This window comes from Zingiber officinale, chromosome 10A (genome assembly GCF_018446385.1).
Source record: "Zingiber officinale cultivar Zhangliang chromosome 10A, Zo_v1.1, whole genome shotgun sequence".
NCBI lineage: Eukaryota > Viridiplantae > Streptophyta > Magnoliopsida > Zingiberales > Zingiberaceae > Zingiber > Zingiber officinale.
The window spans coordinates 96,240,589-96,255,182 of NC_056004.1; the positions used below are offsets into that span (position 1 = coordinate 96,240,589).

Consider the following 14,594-nt stretch of genomic DNA (forward strand, 5'->3'; position numbering starts at 1 on the left):
TCGTTGAGCAACGGCTAATTTTTAGCCGTTGTTCAACGGTTATAATTAAATTTTTTTTTTTTTATATAAATACATGATCGATTTCATATTTTTCATTCATCTCCTTGTTATCTTTGCTTTCGATTTCTTTCCTCAATTCTCTATATTTTTCAACCACAAAAATATCTTGATTTATTTCAAATGACTCAAAATCCAGATCGATCTATGCTCCAGGAATTCTGGAGAAATGAATTGGCGGAAGATGCGGAGGATATAGCTGAACGAAGAATGCTCCAACTATATGAGCAGCGACAAACGGTATGTCAAAGAGCTCAAAGTTCTTCCGGTAGAACACAGAGGAGAAGGTATTTGAATCGGGATCTTGAAGTTGGACATGCTTGTCTTTTCAATGATTACTTTTCTAATGATCCGGTATATCCTGATGACATATTTCGACGTCGATTTCGAATGAAAAAAGAGTTATTCCTTCGTATAGTTGATGCCGTGAAAAATCATTCCGAATATTTTCAATGGAAGGTCGATGCAGCGGGGAAAAAAGGTTTGTCACCACTTCAGAAATGCACAGTGGCTATTCGTCAATTAGCGTATGGAGCCCCTGCTGATCATTATGATGAGTATCTACGGATTGCTGAAACAACTGCCATCCAATGTTTATTCAACTTTTACCGATGTGTAATTGAAGTGTTTAAGGCCCAATATTTAAGAAGACCTAATGCTGCTGATATCCAACACTTGCTTGAAATGCATGAGCAGAGACATGGTTTCCCTGGCATGTTGGGCAGTCTTGATTGTATGCATTGGCAATGGAAAAATTGCCCCGTCGCTTGGAAAGGTCAGTTTACTGGAGGAGATCATGGCGTCCCAACAATTGTGCTAGAAGCTGTTGCATCTTCGGACTTGTGGATATGACATGCCTTTTTTGGGATTGCAGGGTCACGTAATGATATCAATGTGCTTAATGAATCACCGTTATTCAACGACGTCTTACAAGGGAATGCACCCGAGGTTAATTTCACGATTAATAATACACAATATACAAAAGGATACTATCTGACCGATGAGATCTATCCAGAATGGGCTACTTTCGTCAAGAGCTTTCCATGTCCCCAGGATCCCAAAAGAAAAATATTTAAGGAACGACAGGAGGCTGCGAGAAAGGATGTCGAGAGGGCATTTGGGGTGCTCCAATCACGATGGACAATGATAAAAGGTCCAGGACGATTTTGGTACAAGGATAATTTGAAGGACATCATGTATACATGTATTATTTTGCACAACATGATTATTGAGAATGAGGGAGATGCAGTAGTCAATTGGTCGGATGATGAAGGAGATTCTCAATCACAAATATTTCAAGGCTCCACTCAAGAATTCCAAGCATATATCCGTAGAAATTACGAGCTACGTGATAATCAACTACATCATCAACTTCGAGCCGACTTAGTTGAGTATATCTGGGCACGCTATAATTGTAATCAGTGAAAAAATAATTTATTAATTGTTATATATGTATTGTGATATTTATGTAATTTTTTTAATTATGAAAGTTATTTTATGTTAATAATTTATGAATTTAAATTTTATTAAAATTTAATTATATAAAATGTAAATATGAAGAAGAGATAATGAAATATATATAATGAAAAGTGTGGGATCCATGAAGAAGTTGTTGAGAGGTTTTTTGATAGTGGAAAGAGATATCGAATTTTTAACTTTTGATGTGGTACAGATGTGACAACGAAGGAGTTCACAGTGGGTTAAAACCAGTGTGGATGCTCTTAGTATCTGCATCGAGTAAACAATTAGTCAAAACATATTATCAAATAAAAGAAAAACCAATCAAGCCAAATCGAATAAATTAAATAATATTTTTTTCCACTAATCCTACTATTTCATAGTTCTTCTCATAATTTACACATGATTGATTTGAAAATGGTAAAATTATACGATCCTATTAAAAATTATTTAAATTTTATGATACATAATTAATAATTAAAAAATTTTAAAAGTTATTTACATATAATTAATAATTTACATATAAATGTCATTGTTGACATAAAAAAATTATTATAAGTATAATTTTAAATTAATTAGTAATTTAACTATATTCTAGTATAATAACACTAAATAATATTTATATTTTCATATAAGAATAAAAAAATATAAAATTTCTACTAACACAAATAGTAATAATCACGTTGAACTTCAAAAATATTCTATTGAAAAGCAATTGACATAGTAGAAGATATTGAAACTTTTAATTCAAACATGAATGTTAAAAATAATCATCTGTTGATCCCGAAGAATATTAAGCAATACAGGCCGGATCCTCTGGATCACTTTTGCGATCTAGAGAATGCTCCCTTTGTATGTATTGATGGGGATGCATAGCCCCCGCTTATAAAATAGATGGAGATCATGTATTTCTACCAATGCATGGAAAGGGAGCATCCTCTGGATCGCTAAAAGCGGTCCAGAGAATCTCCTCTCTAAGCAATAGACATTTAAAATCTCATCGTTTTGAGAAAAAAATATAAAATATTATTGGTAAAATAATTTAAAAGTAATTAAGTAGATGTTTAAATAGCCTCTAAACATATGTTTAAATTGTAACTTTACAAAGATAAAAATAATATAAATTATAAAATAATCCAAAAGATATAAAAACAATACTAAAAATCTTTCAAGCTTTTGAAAAAAGTTTTAAATTGGACAGTTATGAATTTTACCTAGTAATTAATTATAAATCTTTGAATATATTCCGATTTGATATATTATATATCTCATGATTTAATTCAAGTTAAAAAGTATGGTCTATCAAACCTACTAATTTTGCTTGATCGATTTGGTATTCTAGATTGTAGGACAGCATAATCTTATGATCTAAATCGTGATTTTATCAAACATGAATTCTACCATTCCATTTTTAAATAAGTAGTTGTTATATTTAATTTAACGCTATATCCGAGTAAGCTTTTCTTAAATAAGCAATTTGTTTATTAGCTAGCTTTAATTTAATAATTCTTACATAGCATCAATGGGTTCCATTTGCCTCCAAACTCCAGTCGTGATAAGCACGCAGCGGCGCAGCTCATCGCATCATGATTCGCACCTTCCCCGCCCTCGCCTCCACTGCCCACTTCGCCCACCTCCCTTCGTCGCCGAGATCCTCGATCCAGCGGCCAGGCCTCTACCTCAACCGCAACCGACCGCCGCAAGATCTGGGCTACTACCCCTGGTGGGATTTCTTATTCAATTCCATTTTTTAAGAATTCTATCCCCTTTGTTTTTGTTTTTTTAAAGTTGGTCGGTGTCGAGAGTCGTGCCATTTTGCTTTGTTAATGCGAACGAGTTCGAGTCGGAAATACTTCCGCTCGTCGTCGTCGTTCAGTTGACTTCCCTGGTTGTTGGGATCGAAATCTTTGGTTCTTTTGGTGAATGACAATGGAGAAATCGAGGCGTTTTGTTAAGGTAAGAAACTGGATCAATCCTTGTCTCTTCTTCAAGTTGCATTTAGGAAGAACTTAGGTCGGATTTTTCTTAAATATCTCATCTTTGCGGAGGTTTTACTTGAATTTGGACCTCTAATCAGGGGGTTGTAGTTGATCGGTTTGGAGTTGTACTTGGATCACTTTAGGTTTGCAGAGATTAATGACATAGGTTCTCTGCGTCCACCTGCTAGAGTTCAGTGACTGGTTGATCCTCATGCTTTGGCGATTGCTCTCCATCAGATCTTTTATTTTTGTGATTCTTTAGGTCGTCCGAGTGGTTGCTTAGTTTCTCAGATGATTGAGGGCTGCAGATTTCCGGGATTATGAAGATAATATGAATGAAATTACTGCTAGAGTCTGATTATTGATGGATTCTTTTCCAAGGTCGTGATCTTTTGGTTCTAGTTGCGGTGATTCTGATTGGACCTGCTTAATAACAAAATGTTAATGTAACCTTCATGAGTAGTTACTGAAGCAGCAGGGTGTACCCTTTTTGTGCATGATTAAGGAAAAGAAATGCAGTGGACAAAGAGATGAACAATTATTCCATTTCAGTTACTGGAGCCTTTTGGTATTTGAAAATAATTAATCATAAAGAAACCTTTTAGTGTCATGCCATTTTCTGACATTGGAGGTATTCTTATACACCAAAGAAGTTTCAGTTATGCACTGCAAATTGGATGCCTCAGTTGGATTCTCGCTGTTAGGAACCATTGCCTATTCACGATTAGGCAATTGCTGCTTATTGTTTGTGTTATCCATCAGGTTCAGAAGAAAAGAGAAAAAAAATCCTCAGATCTTCAAGGCCCCTCTTACTCAAGGATTGCATATTTGGTGAAGTTCAGTTGTTTTATCTTAATTGTTATTCAGTTACCTATACATTTTATTCTTGCAGAATGTTTCTACTTCTAGTTCTAAAGAAACATTAAAAGCTAGTCCTTCAAGGAAGCCAATGTCATTGAAGGATATCGATTCAGCTTTCCATGGAGCTGGGCAAAAGTCGTATCCTGATCATGTCACTTTGTTACACCCTTGTTTTTTTTAAAAAATTGTTGGACTTATGTTGTTTGCTGTTGGAATTATTAAGTTAATTACAAGCTCTTGTTAGGATTATCACCCCAACCAAACATAGGTTGATTTTGATAAAGAAGTATTACAGTCACAATTAATAGTTAGAAAAAACTTTTGCATTCACGGATTAGATTCTAACTTTATAACTGTTTTACTTTTTCAATAAAAGACTACTTTCATCGGCACAAGAAAAGGCCCAAGTTTGTTTGCCTAGTTTCCAGAGTTCATAGCGTTAATCATGGTTTGGCATGAATCACAAGCCTACCGCAACAAACTCAGTTTTGACTAATACTCATTAGCTGTCACACTCCTGTTTAATAGATACAGACTTGTTCTATCATGGCTAGACATAAATGAACATGATGATCATGAAAAAAACTCAATATTGGACTCAATAAGGGCTCAGTTATCCTCTTTTGATATTAAAAATATATAAAATAAACAACCTTGAACATTAGTGAGCTTAGCTTATTAACATTTATGACAAAATTCATGAATAGTTCATGAATAAACTTATTAACTTATCTAAAGGTTTATCATGATATTGTTTTTTATAGTTTCTTTCCAATATGTAAAGAATTAATAAGAGTGTACGTTTGAAATTATAATTTCAAATTATCTATGTTATGTAAAAAGTAAAATAACATGTTCCATTTTTTGGATCTATGTTTTAACTAAATAACATTCTCTCTAGATGAGCTTGGTAAAAGTTCAAGCTTGACAAGGTTTTACTTTTAATAAACAAGCTTGAACAAGCCCAAGAAGAAAAACAAACAACTTGTGCACAGTTAAGCTCTACCTATCTCATTAATAGCCCTAGTCATGGCATTTTTTAAGTGCTCAAGCTAGGCATGATGAATGGATGTATTAATTGATTGAGGAAAAAACAGATAATGAAACCTTAATCCTTATTATCCTATGAAACCATAACTGTTGAATTAAGAAAAACAATGAAGTTTGTTGATATAAAAATTTTAAAAGAATTATATAATAACCATGAGATTTATGTAGGTTCTGTTGTTCCTCATTCTTCTGGTAGTTGCAAATGTATTGTCTTGTGAATTAGGAGGCCCACTGATTGATAAGGAGGGTCAACATTGTATATTGTGATGGAAACAGGTTAAATTTTCCTTAATGACGTGACAGTGGACTAGAGATATGGTGTATTGAAAAGTTATGCCCAGTCCTTTTGCAAAGTTCATCTCATGGGAAGTTTTTCACTGGAGATTCATATGTAATTTTGAAGGTACCTATTCTGCTCCATGGATAGGCTCATGCACTTTACTGTTAATAATTAATATGTATCTTTTTGAGACAGTAATTTGTATATTTCTTATCAAGTGTCCAGTTTAACACTGTAAGTATTTTATGAAGCTTTGTGAAAAGTAATAATACAACTTGACACTTGTACTCTATTGCTTTTTTTTATTTGTTTGAAAAAATCCATTTTGATTCTATATGCTAAACTTATATTAAGTATCACAAATTAATTTCTTTGATCCAGATTGTATATTAAGTTTCCTGTACCAACTTCAGTGCTTGACTTTTTGTTTCCAAGCTTCGTAGTCATGTAAATGATGTGATTCACTTTAACTTTGATATATCACTCAAATGATTCTGGAGAAAGTGCAGTAGCTTTCTGTAATTTACCTTTAGTGGCATATCTTTTGATGAGGATTAAGTTTTTCAATGTCCTTGTTCCCATAAGAAATTTACATGCTCTGGATTTTCTCCTTTAGATAATTGATCAATATTTGTTACTGCATTTTGGTCATGATCATCATTTACAAACTATTTCTTTTCCTATTTGGCCAGACAACTGCCCTTAAAAATGGTTCTCTTCAACATGATATTCACTATTGGCATGGTAAAGATTCTAGCCAGGTCAGTTGGAGGTCACCTTAGACATTTTCTTCACTTTGTTTTTTGTTTGTTTTTTTAAAGAACCTTTTGACGAAGATTGTTCAAGTTTTTCTATATTTCTGTTGCAAATAGGATGAAATTGGCACTGCTTCAATTAAAGCGGTTGAGCTAGATGCAGCCCTGGGAGGACGTGCTGTTCAATATCGTGAAATACAAGGACATGAGACTGATAAATTCCTTTCTTATTTCAAACCATGTATAATACCAGAGGAAGGGAGAGTTTCATCTGGGTTTATGCATATAGAGATCAAAGAACGTGAGCATGGGATGCGGTTATTTGTTTGCAGAGGAAGACATGTTGTCAATGTGAAGGAGGCAAGTTAATCTTCTAGATACATGTTATAGCTTAAGTAATTTAGTTATTCATTTTATTTTGAGTTTGCTGTTTTTTTTTGGTTTGCTTCTTCCTGGGAAAGGAAGGCTTGGGCCCACCCAAATATATTGGTAGAACTGGAAAGAGTATATGTAAGAGAAATGAATTTACCGCTGCAACTGTAACCAGGTTCCTTTTGCTCGCTCATCTCTCAATCATGAAGACATATTCATCCTAGATACTAAGTTGAAGATCTTCCAGTTTAATGGATCCAATACTTCTATTCAAGAAAGGGCTAAGGCTCTGGAAGTTGTGCAATATCTCAAAGACACTTACCATGAAGGGAAGTGTGAGGTGGCAGTTGTTGGTAAGATCTGAACGTGTCTGATGAGATATGTCAACAATAAAAGAGTTGTTCACTTATTCTTTCTCGGCAGAGGATGGGAAATTGATGGCTGATGCTCATGCTGGGGAATTCTGGGGTTATTTTGGAGGTTTTGCTCCCCTCCCCAGGAAGGCAGCTTCTGAGGGTGACAAGAAAATGTACTCTTTTGTGAAGTTGTTATGGTAAGTTGTTAAAGTGTACTCCATTTTTCTTATACTAGATATATTTGTTGCATTACTTCAAAAGGAATGTGTGGTGTTAATGTTTTCCCAATCGCAAAAATCTTGTGCTCTACACTACAGTGTTGACAAAGGACAAACTTTGCCTGTTGAAGCTGAACCCTTGACAAGGAAATTATTAGACACATACAAGTGTTACTTGTTAGATTGTGGAGGCGCAATATATGTATGGATGGGCCGAAGTACATCCCTTGGACAAAGGAAAGCTGCTAGTGCTGCAGCTGAAGTGAGTCTCTTGTTATTTCTGATTGCTACTCTGCCAATACTTTTTTGGTGAAACTCTCAATTTTTTGCACTATAATTTTTCATAAACAAAAGAGCTAAGGTGGTTTGGAAATTAAGTTGGAGAACCGCTGAGGGTCCATGATACATGCTCGTCTTGAAGTTTGAAACTTCATGAGTTATTTTGTTCAAGAAAATTTCCTCTTATTGGTTAGGATTTGTTAGCCTGAGCATGTTACATATCCTTCAACCATGTTCTCTGAATGTCCTGTCTTGCTGATGCTGATGATGGACATCGGGAGCAATTTTTATCTTAGCTTGTACTTGTTGAAGCGTTTCTACTGTTAATATGATTGTGTCACACAGGAATTACTGCTTGAACCTCCCAGACCACATGCTCACGTGATTCGTATAATTGAGGGATTTGAGACGGTAACATTTCGATTGAAGTTTGACAAATGGCCCCAGAAAAATGAGGCAGTTGTATCTGAGGAGAGTCGGAGGAAAGTTTCAAGTTAGTAGAGACATAAGATATTGTTTCCTCGTTATTTCATCTACTTGAGAGTGAGCACTTGCAGTCCATGATGAAATTATTGCTTTGCTTTGGCAGCATTTCTTAAGCAACAAGGACTAAGTGTGAAGGGTCCTAAATCATCTCATGCACAAGAACAACCTAAACCATTCATTGATTGCACTGGCAATTTACAGGTGCTGTTAACCTTTTAGCTCAATAAGAGGCATTTGTATTTGTAGGTCATCTTTCTTGTTATATTCTTAATTTATTTCTTTACCCTAATGGGCAGGTTTGGCGTGTAAATGGCAAGGACAAGAATCTTCTTTCATCCTCTGACCAGTGCAAATTTTTCAGTGGAGATTGCTACATCTTCCAATATGCATTCCTTGGAGAAGAGAAAGAGGAATATCTTATTGGTGCTTGGCTAGGGAAGAAGAGCATAGAGGTAATCTTGCATAATTTTTTTGAGCTTGTTTACCTATCACTTGGATCAATTATTGTTGTCATGCATGTGGCTCTCAAAGTTAAAGCTCAATCTACTAATTTATGATTTCCTGACAACTCAAGATTTTTTTTTTAATGTCGTGGCATCATTTGTAATATTCTTTCCTTAAAAAATTTATCGCGCCGAAGATTCATGCCATCATACTTTGTTTAGTGCCAAATCATCAAAGTGAACAACACTTTTGATAGCTACAAGCCTACAACTGTAATTTGATGCTTGATGGTGTATCTATCAATGTTAGATTTGTGATGATAATAATTGACTCATGGTTTTAAATCTTGTTTCGTATTTTAGGTGGCACAAGTAAATCTTATGCCATTGTGTCGATCATGTATCACGTCATATTGACGTTCAACAAACCTTCGCATGATATACTACGCGTCAAGATGAATTGAAATAATATTTGTTATTTTTTTAGCTTGTGTCCATACAATATAGTGTCAAATGATAAACTTGTAACGCAAAGTTCGAACTTAGGAATATAGCTGTCCTCTTTTGTTTTTCCCTTCATCTTCTTCCCCCTCCAATTTGCAATTGATATCATATGTTGGAACACTGGCATGGTATTGAAATAACACCGAAACTATGGCATCGGTCGAGATTTTAATCTTGAACTGACTATAACTATAATGTTAAGAACAATTAAAAGTCTCTTGGTCCTAAATCAGAGGCTCAAATAGCAAAAAAAACCAATTGGATTTGGGTTCTCTAAGGAATCAATTGATTTTAGAGAACTGAACAACAAATTGAACTGACTATTTCAATATTTGCGTGAAAAATGATCTATTAATGAAAGAATATAAATGTTAACCTTTACATTCTAACATTCACAAACGTTGTTTGTTTGTCTGCCACTGAACAAGCCCTTTCAACTCTCCTATGCAAGTTTATATCTGAATAGACTAATTGGCTGTAGATGAGTTCCCTTATGTCTCACTTTATTTGCATTAGCACTTTGTTGAAAAGTGCCTCAGGTTTTTTTAGTAATCCAAGTCTTCTTCGAATATGGCCATACAAATTCTAAAATGACAAATCTAATTCAGTAGAGTTGAAGGTGTGCAGGTCGGAGGGAGACCAAAGAAAACTCTATTTAAAATAATTAAAATTGATCTAAGAGTTTTGATATAAATAGTGATATATTGCAAGTGTTCAATGAAGGGATTAGATCTATTTGGTTGATTCCAAATAGTTGGAGCGAACACAACTTGTTATTGCTGTAGTTAAAATTTTTGTCCATTTTAAATCTTCTTCTACCATATACTATCCTCATATCTACTTGTTATTAGATCTATTTGGCAGATCCCAAATAGTTGGAGCAAATACAACTTGTTATTGTTGTAGTTAAAATTTTTGTTCATTTTAAATCTCTTTCTACCATATACTATCCTCATATCTACTAGGGTGATATCAAGGAAAATTTCAATTAAGTAAAAGTATACTTGGTATATAACATGTATTTAGTATTGACACACTGAAATTGAATATCCATAGGATACTTGTATTCACTTGTGATGTTCATTGTCTTTTTGTTAAAATTTGTCAGGATGCCTTTTTCTGAGTCATCTAGCGTACCCCTGTTCGAGTGTTTGCTTGCCAAAAGGGCTCCCCCTTGATTTGGTAATTGATATTGTTTAATGTCTGGCTGCAGGAGGAGAGAACTGCAGCGATCTCACTTGCTAGCAAAATGGTTGAAAGCATGAAGTCACAGGCTGTTCTGGTAAATTTTAGTTACAACAATGCATCACATAGTTTATACCATGGCAGTTTATTGATACTGAAATTTTCCCAATCATTGTTCCTCAGGCTCGATTTTATGAAGGAAAAGAACCTATACAGTTCTTCTGTATTTTCCAGAGCTTCCAAGTTTTCAAGGTTTGATTCTTGAAGGAAACCATCTCTTTGGAATAAATTCTGGGTGTTAGAAATATAAATGCTAAAATGTGTAGTTTGGGAAAGTCTAGTTTGCTTTCCTCTTAAACCTGAGAATGTAAATGAATAGATTGGAGGATTTTGACTTAATCTTCTGGGAAAACATTTTCAAGATCTTGTGTTCTTGTGGTGTTCTACTTTGAGGTTAAGAATCTTTGCTCGATCTTTTCCATGTTTCACACTTGATAGGGTGGAGTTAGTTCTGGATATAAGAATTTTCTTAAGGAGAACAACCTGGTAGATGACACATATTCAGAGGAAGGCATTGCGCTTTTCCGTGTACAAGGTTCTGGACCAGAAAACATGCAAGCAATCCAAGTTGAACCTGTAGGTTTTTACTAAGTAATCTTTTTTGTCATCAACTTTAATGCAACTGTGTCAACATACTACTTTATCTAGCACTATTTTATACTATAGATTTTTGCTCGTATCCTTTTTTTCTCTTAATCAGGTGGCTTCATCTTTGAATTCATCATATTGTTACATACTGCATTGTGGAAGTACTGTTTTTGCATGGTACGGAAGCTTGACCACTTCAATGGATCAAGAGCTAGTCGAGAGACAGCTAGATCTGATTAAGGTGCGACAATTTCTTTTTAAAGGCTAAATTAATCTCATATTTAAAATAGAAAGAATTTAGAAGCTAAATTATCATCAACTTACTAAATAAATGACATCCTAAGGTTTAATTGCACAATTCCCCAGTATAGTCCAAGCTCTAGTTTCTGACGATTCTCTTGTACTCAACCAAGAATACTTTGGTATATTTTCTTGTTGTCCATTGATTGGTGGCCTTTTTTACAGCCAAATCTGCAGCCAAAAACACAAAAGGAGAGAACAGAAATTGATCAATTTTGGAATTTACTTGGAGGTAAATCTGAATACTCCAGTCAGAAAATTGCAAAAGAACCAGAATATGATCCTCACCTGTTCTTGTGCTCATTCTTCAAGGGTAAGAAGTTGGAGGTCTTGTTACATGTATATGTTTATGTGTGGATGTGTTTCTTCTTGTTTTGTGGATGTTCTAAAGTTCATCTGTTTCTTGTATATGTCGCTAACTTATGCTGTATCTATATGGGGGAGTGAAGGAAACCTGAAGGCATGTTTTCCAATGAACTGTATTCTTGCTCTGCAACTTAGACTCATTGAACAGAGTGAAACTGTTGAATATGTTTGCATTGTGGTGGCAGGTGGTGGAGATTTTCAACTTCACTCAAGATGATTTGATGACTGAGGATATGTTCATTCTGGACTGCCATTCTGACATATATGTTTGGGTTGGGCAGCAGCTGGATGCTAAAATCCGGCAGCAAGCTTTAAGCATTGTGGAGGTCGGAAATTGTTTTATTTTTTCAGCAATCTGCATTGTCTCTTATCAGTAAAATTCTGTCTCTTATTGATTGTTTAATTTACCAGACATTCATAGAAAAAGATGTTATTTTGGAAAATCTCTCACAAAAATTACCGGTATATATCATTATGGAAGGATGTGAGCCACCATTCTTCACTCGCCACTTCAACTGGGACTATGCAAAATCAAATGTATGCATTTGTCCTCATAATTGATTTTCCATGTTTGACCGTGTATTTATCTATTATCTAAACTGTATTGTTTGTGAGCATCCAAGAAGTTAGTGACTGTCTCGACTTCTGTTTGGTTGCAGATGCATGGTAATTCATTTCAAAGGAAGTTGATGCTTGTGAAAGATGGAGTCGTACCAACATCAGATGTAACTTCCTTACTCTAGATAACAACTCATCTAGCACATCATACAATTAACTCATTAACTCATGCTGAAATTATTTTTCATAAAATAAAATTAGTACATTTTGTTTGATATATTCATTTATTTTGTCAACATCCAATACTCAAGTACAGAAGATATGATCAATATTAAAACGATGGATTGATATGAGAGGTGTACATTGGTTTTCAGATTGTTCTTATCTGCATTATGTTTCAAATATAACTAATTGCAAGAAAGTTTTCTATCTTGTTTTAAAATAACAGAGCTGTAAAGAATGGACAATATTGTAGAAAAGCAAGTAAAATAGGCTTGTGATCAAGATAACTTACCCCTCAATAATTATGTCAACTCCTACATCAAGAATTTGTTCCCCTTTGTGATATGGATTTGCTACTATTTAAACATATAGCCATTTTTGAAGAACATCCTCATCATATAGATTTACCCCATCTGCTCCATAATATGATAAATCAGTCGATCATTTTAGCTTCAGAGTGAAGTTCTTGAGAATATCAAGAAATAGGAATACAAATAAACTCTTGGATAGTTTTCTCCATTTTTTTCTTTTCCTGTCCAGAGTGATCCTAGATTTGCATAACATGTCTGCAAATTACAACATATGGAAACAACACTTCTATGATAATAATAAATATTCTCGGCCTTCAATATTTTGGTTCTGAAGAAATTTCTATAAACTTACAATTTTTAAATTTCGCTCGTTATCAGAAACCCAAGCGACGGGCACCAGCATCCTATGCAGGGCGGTCGCCTGTGCCAGACAAATCCGAGCACTCCTCCAGAAGCATGTCCTTCAGCCCTGAACGCATAAGGGTCAGAGGAAGATCACCCGCATTCAATGCACTTGCTGCCAACTTTGAGAATCCAAATGCTAGGAATCTTTCAACTCCTCCATTAGTCAGAAAACCCTCTCCAAAGCCTGTGCTGCTTGATCCTACAAAATTGGCTCCGAAATCACCAACAATTGCTAACATATCCGCTTCATTTGAACGCCCAAAAGAAGTAATGATACCAAAGTCTATAATACCAAAATCAATAAAAGGTATATGTGGCAAGTATTTTCTTTTAGAAAAAATTGAGAGTCCAAAAATGGATTGTGTTTTTTCACAACTGTTCTTTTTCCTGCCTATGCTTACTGCGAAAACAACAAATCAAAACCAGAGGCAAATGGCAAGGGAAACATTACAACAGTGAGCAGCAAAACTGAGATGCCCGTGAAAGATGTAAAGGAAGCCGAAGCTGAAGATGAAGAAGGGGCCATCATTTACCCCTATGAGCGTGTAAAGGCAACTTCTACTGATCCTGTTAAAGATATTGATATCACTAAGAGAGAGGTATGCTGTATTTCATCAGATCATTTTGTTTGGAAATCCTTTTTAGATCTAAACAATCTGCTACTTGATTGCAGGCATACTTATCTGCTAAGGAGTTCAAAGAGAAGTTTGGCATGACAAAGGAAGCTTTCTTCAAGTTGGCCAAATGGAAACAAAACCGACTCAAAGTGGCACTTCAGCTCTTCTGAAACCATACGAGTAGCTTCTGCACTCATCTTTTACTTATCAAACTAAAGAGCTCTGTGGATTTAGACTACATTTTTGTTTTCTATCCTCAGTTCAGATTCAGATTGGTTCCTCCTCGCACTTAGTTCCAATCAAGCCAGAGCGGCGCGTGCATTGGGACATCATCCATGCTTCTGCTCCCAACTAGTTTGTATCTCGTCAACAAAATTTTGGCCAAATATTCTCTGCGTCCTTGTTGCTGCTTTGGTTTCATTACCTTGTTCTTTTTTAAGATCACAGATTGTTTGTGAGCCTGCATCTTTTATTTTTATTTTCTGTTTGCCCCCAGAAATGATGAGCTCAGGTGTTCCAAATGGTATTAGTATTTGTACATTTGATTTCATGTACAGGTGAGTGTAAAAAAACACAATAACATAGTCATTGGTGAGAAAACCAACTTGCACATTTGTTTGATTTTATCAATAACATTTGTTGTGTAAGTGAATGTTGCTAGGGTTTTCTGTTGCTAGTCCTAGCTTTTATTGCAGGAAAAAAAGAAGAAATAATTGTTTATGATTCTTGCCCCATCTTAGTTCACTTCCTATCTCTATAAAAAACAAATATTCTGTAGACTTTTGAATATTCATATATATAGATATATTTTGACTTTTTTTTTTTTGGAGTAAATGTAAGACATCAGTCCTAATTAGAGATAAGTAAAATCTCGATTAAATTAA

At 34.8% G+C, this 14,594-nt stretch overlaps 2 protein-coding genes across 5 annotated transcripts; both read left to right on the forward strand.

Moving 5' to 3' along the window:
* The first annotated feature begins 204 nt into the window (after window positions 1-204).
* Window positions 205-1,482, forward strand: LOC122026813. Its single transcript, XM_042585527.1, has 2 exons — window positions 205-832; window positions 932-1,482. The coding sequence occupies exons 1-2, from the start codon at window positions 205-207 to the stop codon at window positions 1,480-1,482; spliced, it is 1,179 nt and encodes a 392-aa protein (XP_042441461.1).
* Window positions 1,483-3,036: 1,554 nt separating this feature from the next.
* LOC122026938 (villin-3-like) lies at window positions 3,037-14,370 on the forward strand. Of its 4 annotated transcripts, none has more exons than XM_042585693.1 (24): window positions 3,037-3,238; window positions 4,387-4,493; window positions 5,709-5,808; window positions 6,378-6,446; window positions 6,558-6,800; window positions 6,988-7,165; window positions 7,236-7,365; window positions 7,486-7,648; window positions 8,011-8,158; window positions 8,255-8,352; window positions 8,448-8,603; window positions 10,312-10,380; window positions 10,467-10,535; window positions 10,782-10,919; window positions 11,044-11,172; window positions 11,397-11,544; window positions 11,681-11,691; window positions 11,783-11,923; window positions 12,009-12,134; window positions 12,257-12,322; window positions 13,067-13,400; window positions 13,520-13,692; window positions 13,767-13,890; window positions 13,971-14,370. In XM_042585693.1, exons 1-23 carry the CDS (start codon window positions 3,038-3,040, stop codon window positions 13,878-13,880), a joined length of 3,111 nt encoding a protein of 1,036 aa, XP_042441627.1. In that variant the 5' UTR covers window position 3,037; the 3' UTR covers window positions 13,881-13,890; window positions 13,971-14,370. The 4 variants fall into 4 exon arrangements, with proteins under 4 accessions (XP_042441627.1, XP_042441628.1, XP_042441630.1 ...); XM_042585694.1 differs by having other exon boundaries at window positions 13,976-14,370; XM_042585696.1 differs by having other exon boundaries at window positions 3,105-3,238; window positions 3,757-4,493.
* Window positions 14,371-14,594: the final 224 nt, after the last annotated feature.

Excerpts from the sequence above, each read along its gene's own strand:
- LOC122026813 (XM_042585527.1), top strand. The coding sequence starts at position 205 with ATGCTCCAGGAATTCTGGAGAAATGAATTGGCGGAAGATGCGGAGGAT. Across the intron at positions 833-931 it reads TTGCCCCGTCGCTTGGAAAG|GGTCACGTAATGATATCAAT; the intron begins GTCAGTTTACTG and ends TTGGGATTGCAG.
- LOC122026938 (XM_042585693.1), top strand. The coding sequence starts at position 3,038 with ATGGGTTCCATTTGCCTCCAAACTCCAGTCGTGATAAGCACGCAGCGG. Across the intron at positions 11,173-11,396 it reads GACAGCTAGATCTGATTAAG|CCAAATCTGCAGCCAAAAAC; the intron begins GTGCGACAATTT and ends CCTTTTTTACAG. Across the intron at positions 11,924-12,008 it reads AAGCTTTAAGCATTGTGGAG|ACATTCATAGAAAAAGATGT; the intron begins GTCGGAAATTGT and ends TTAATTTACCAG.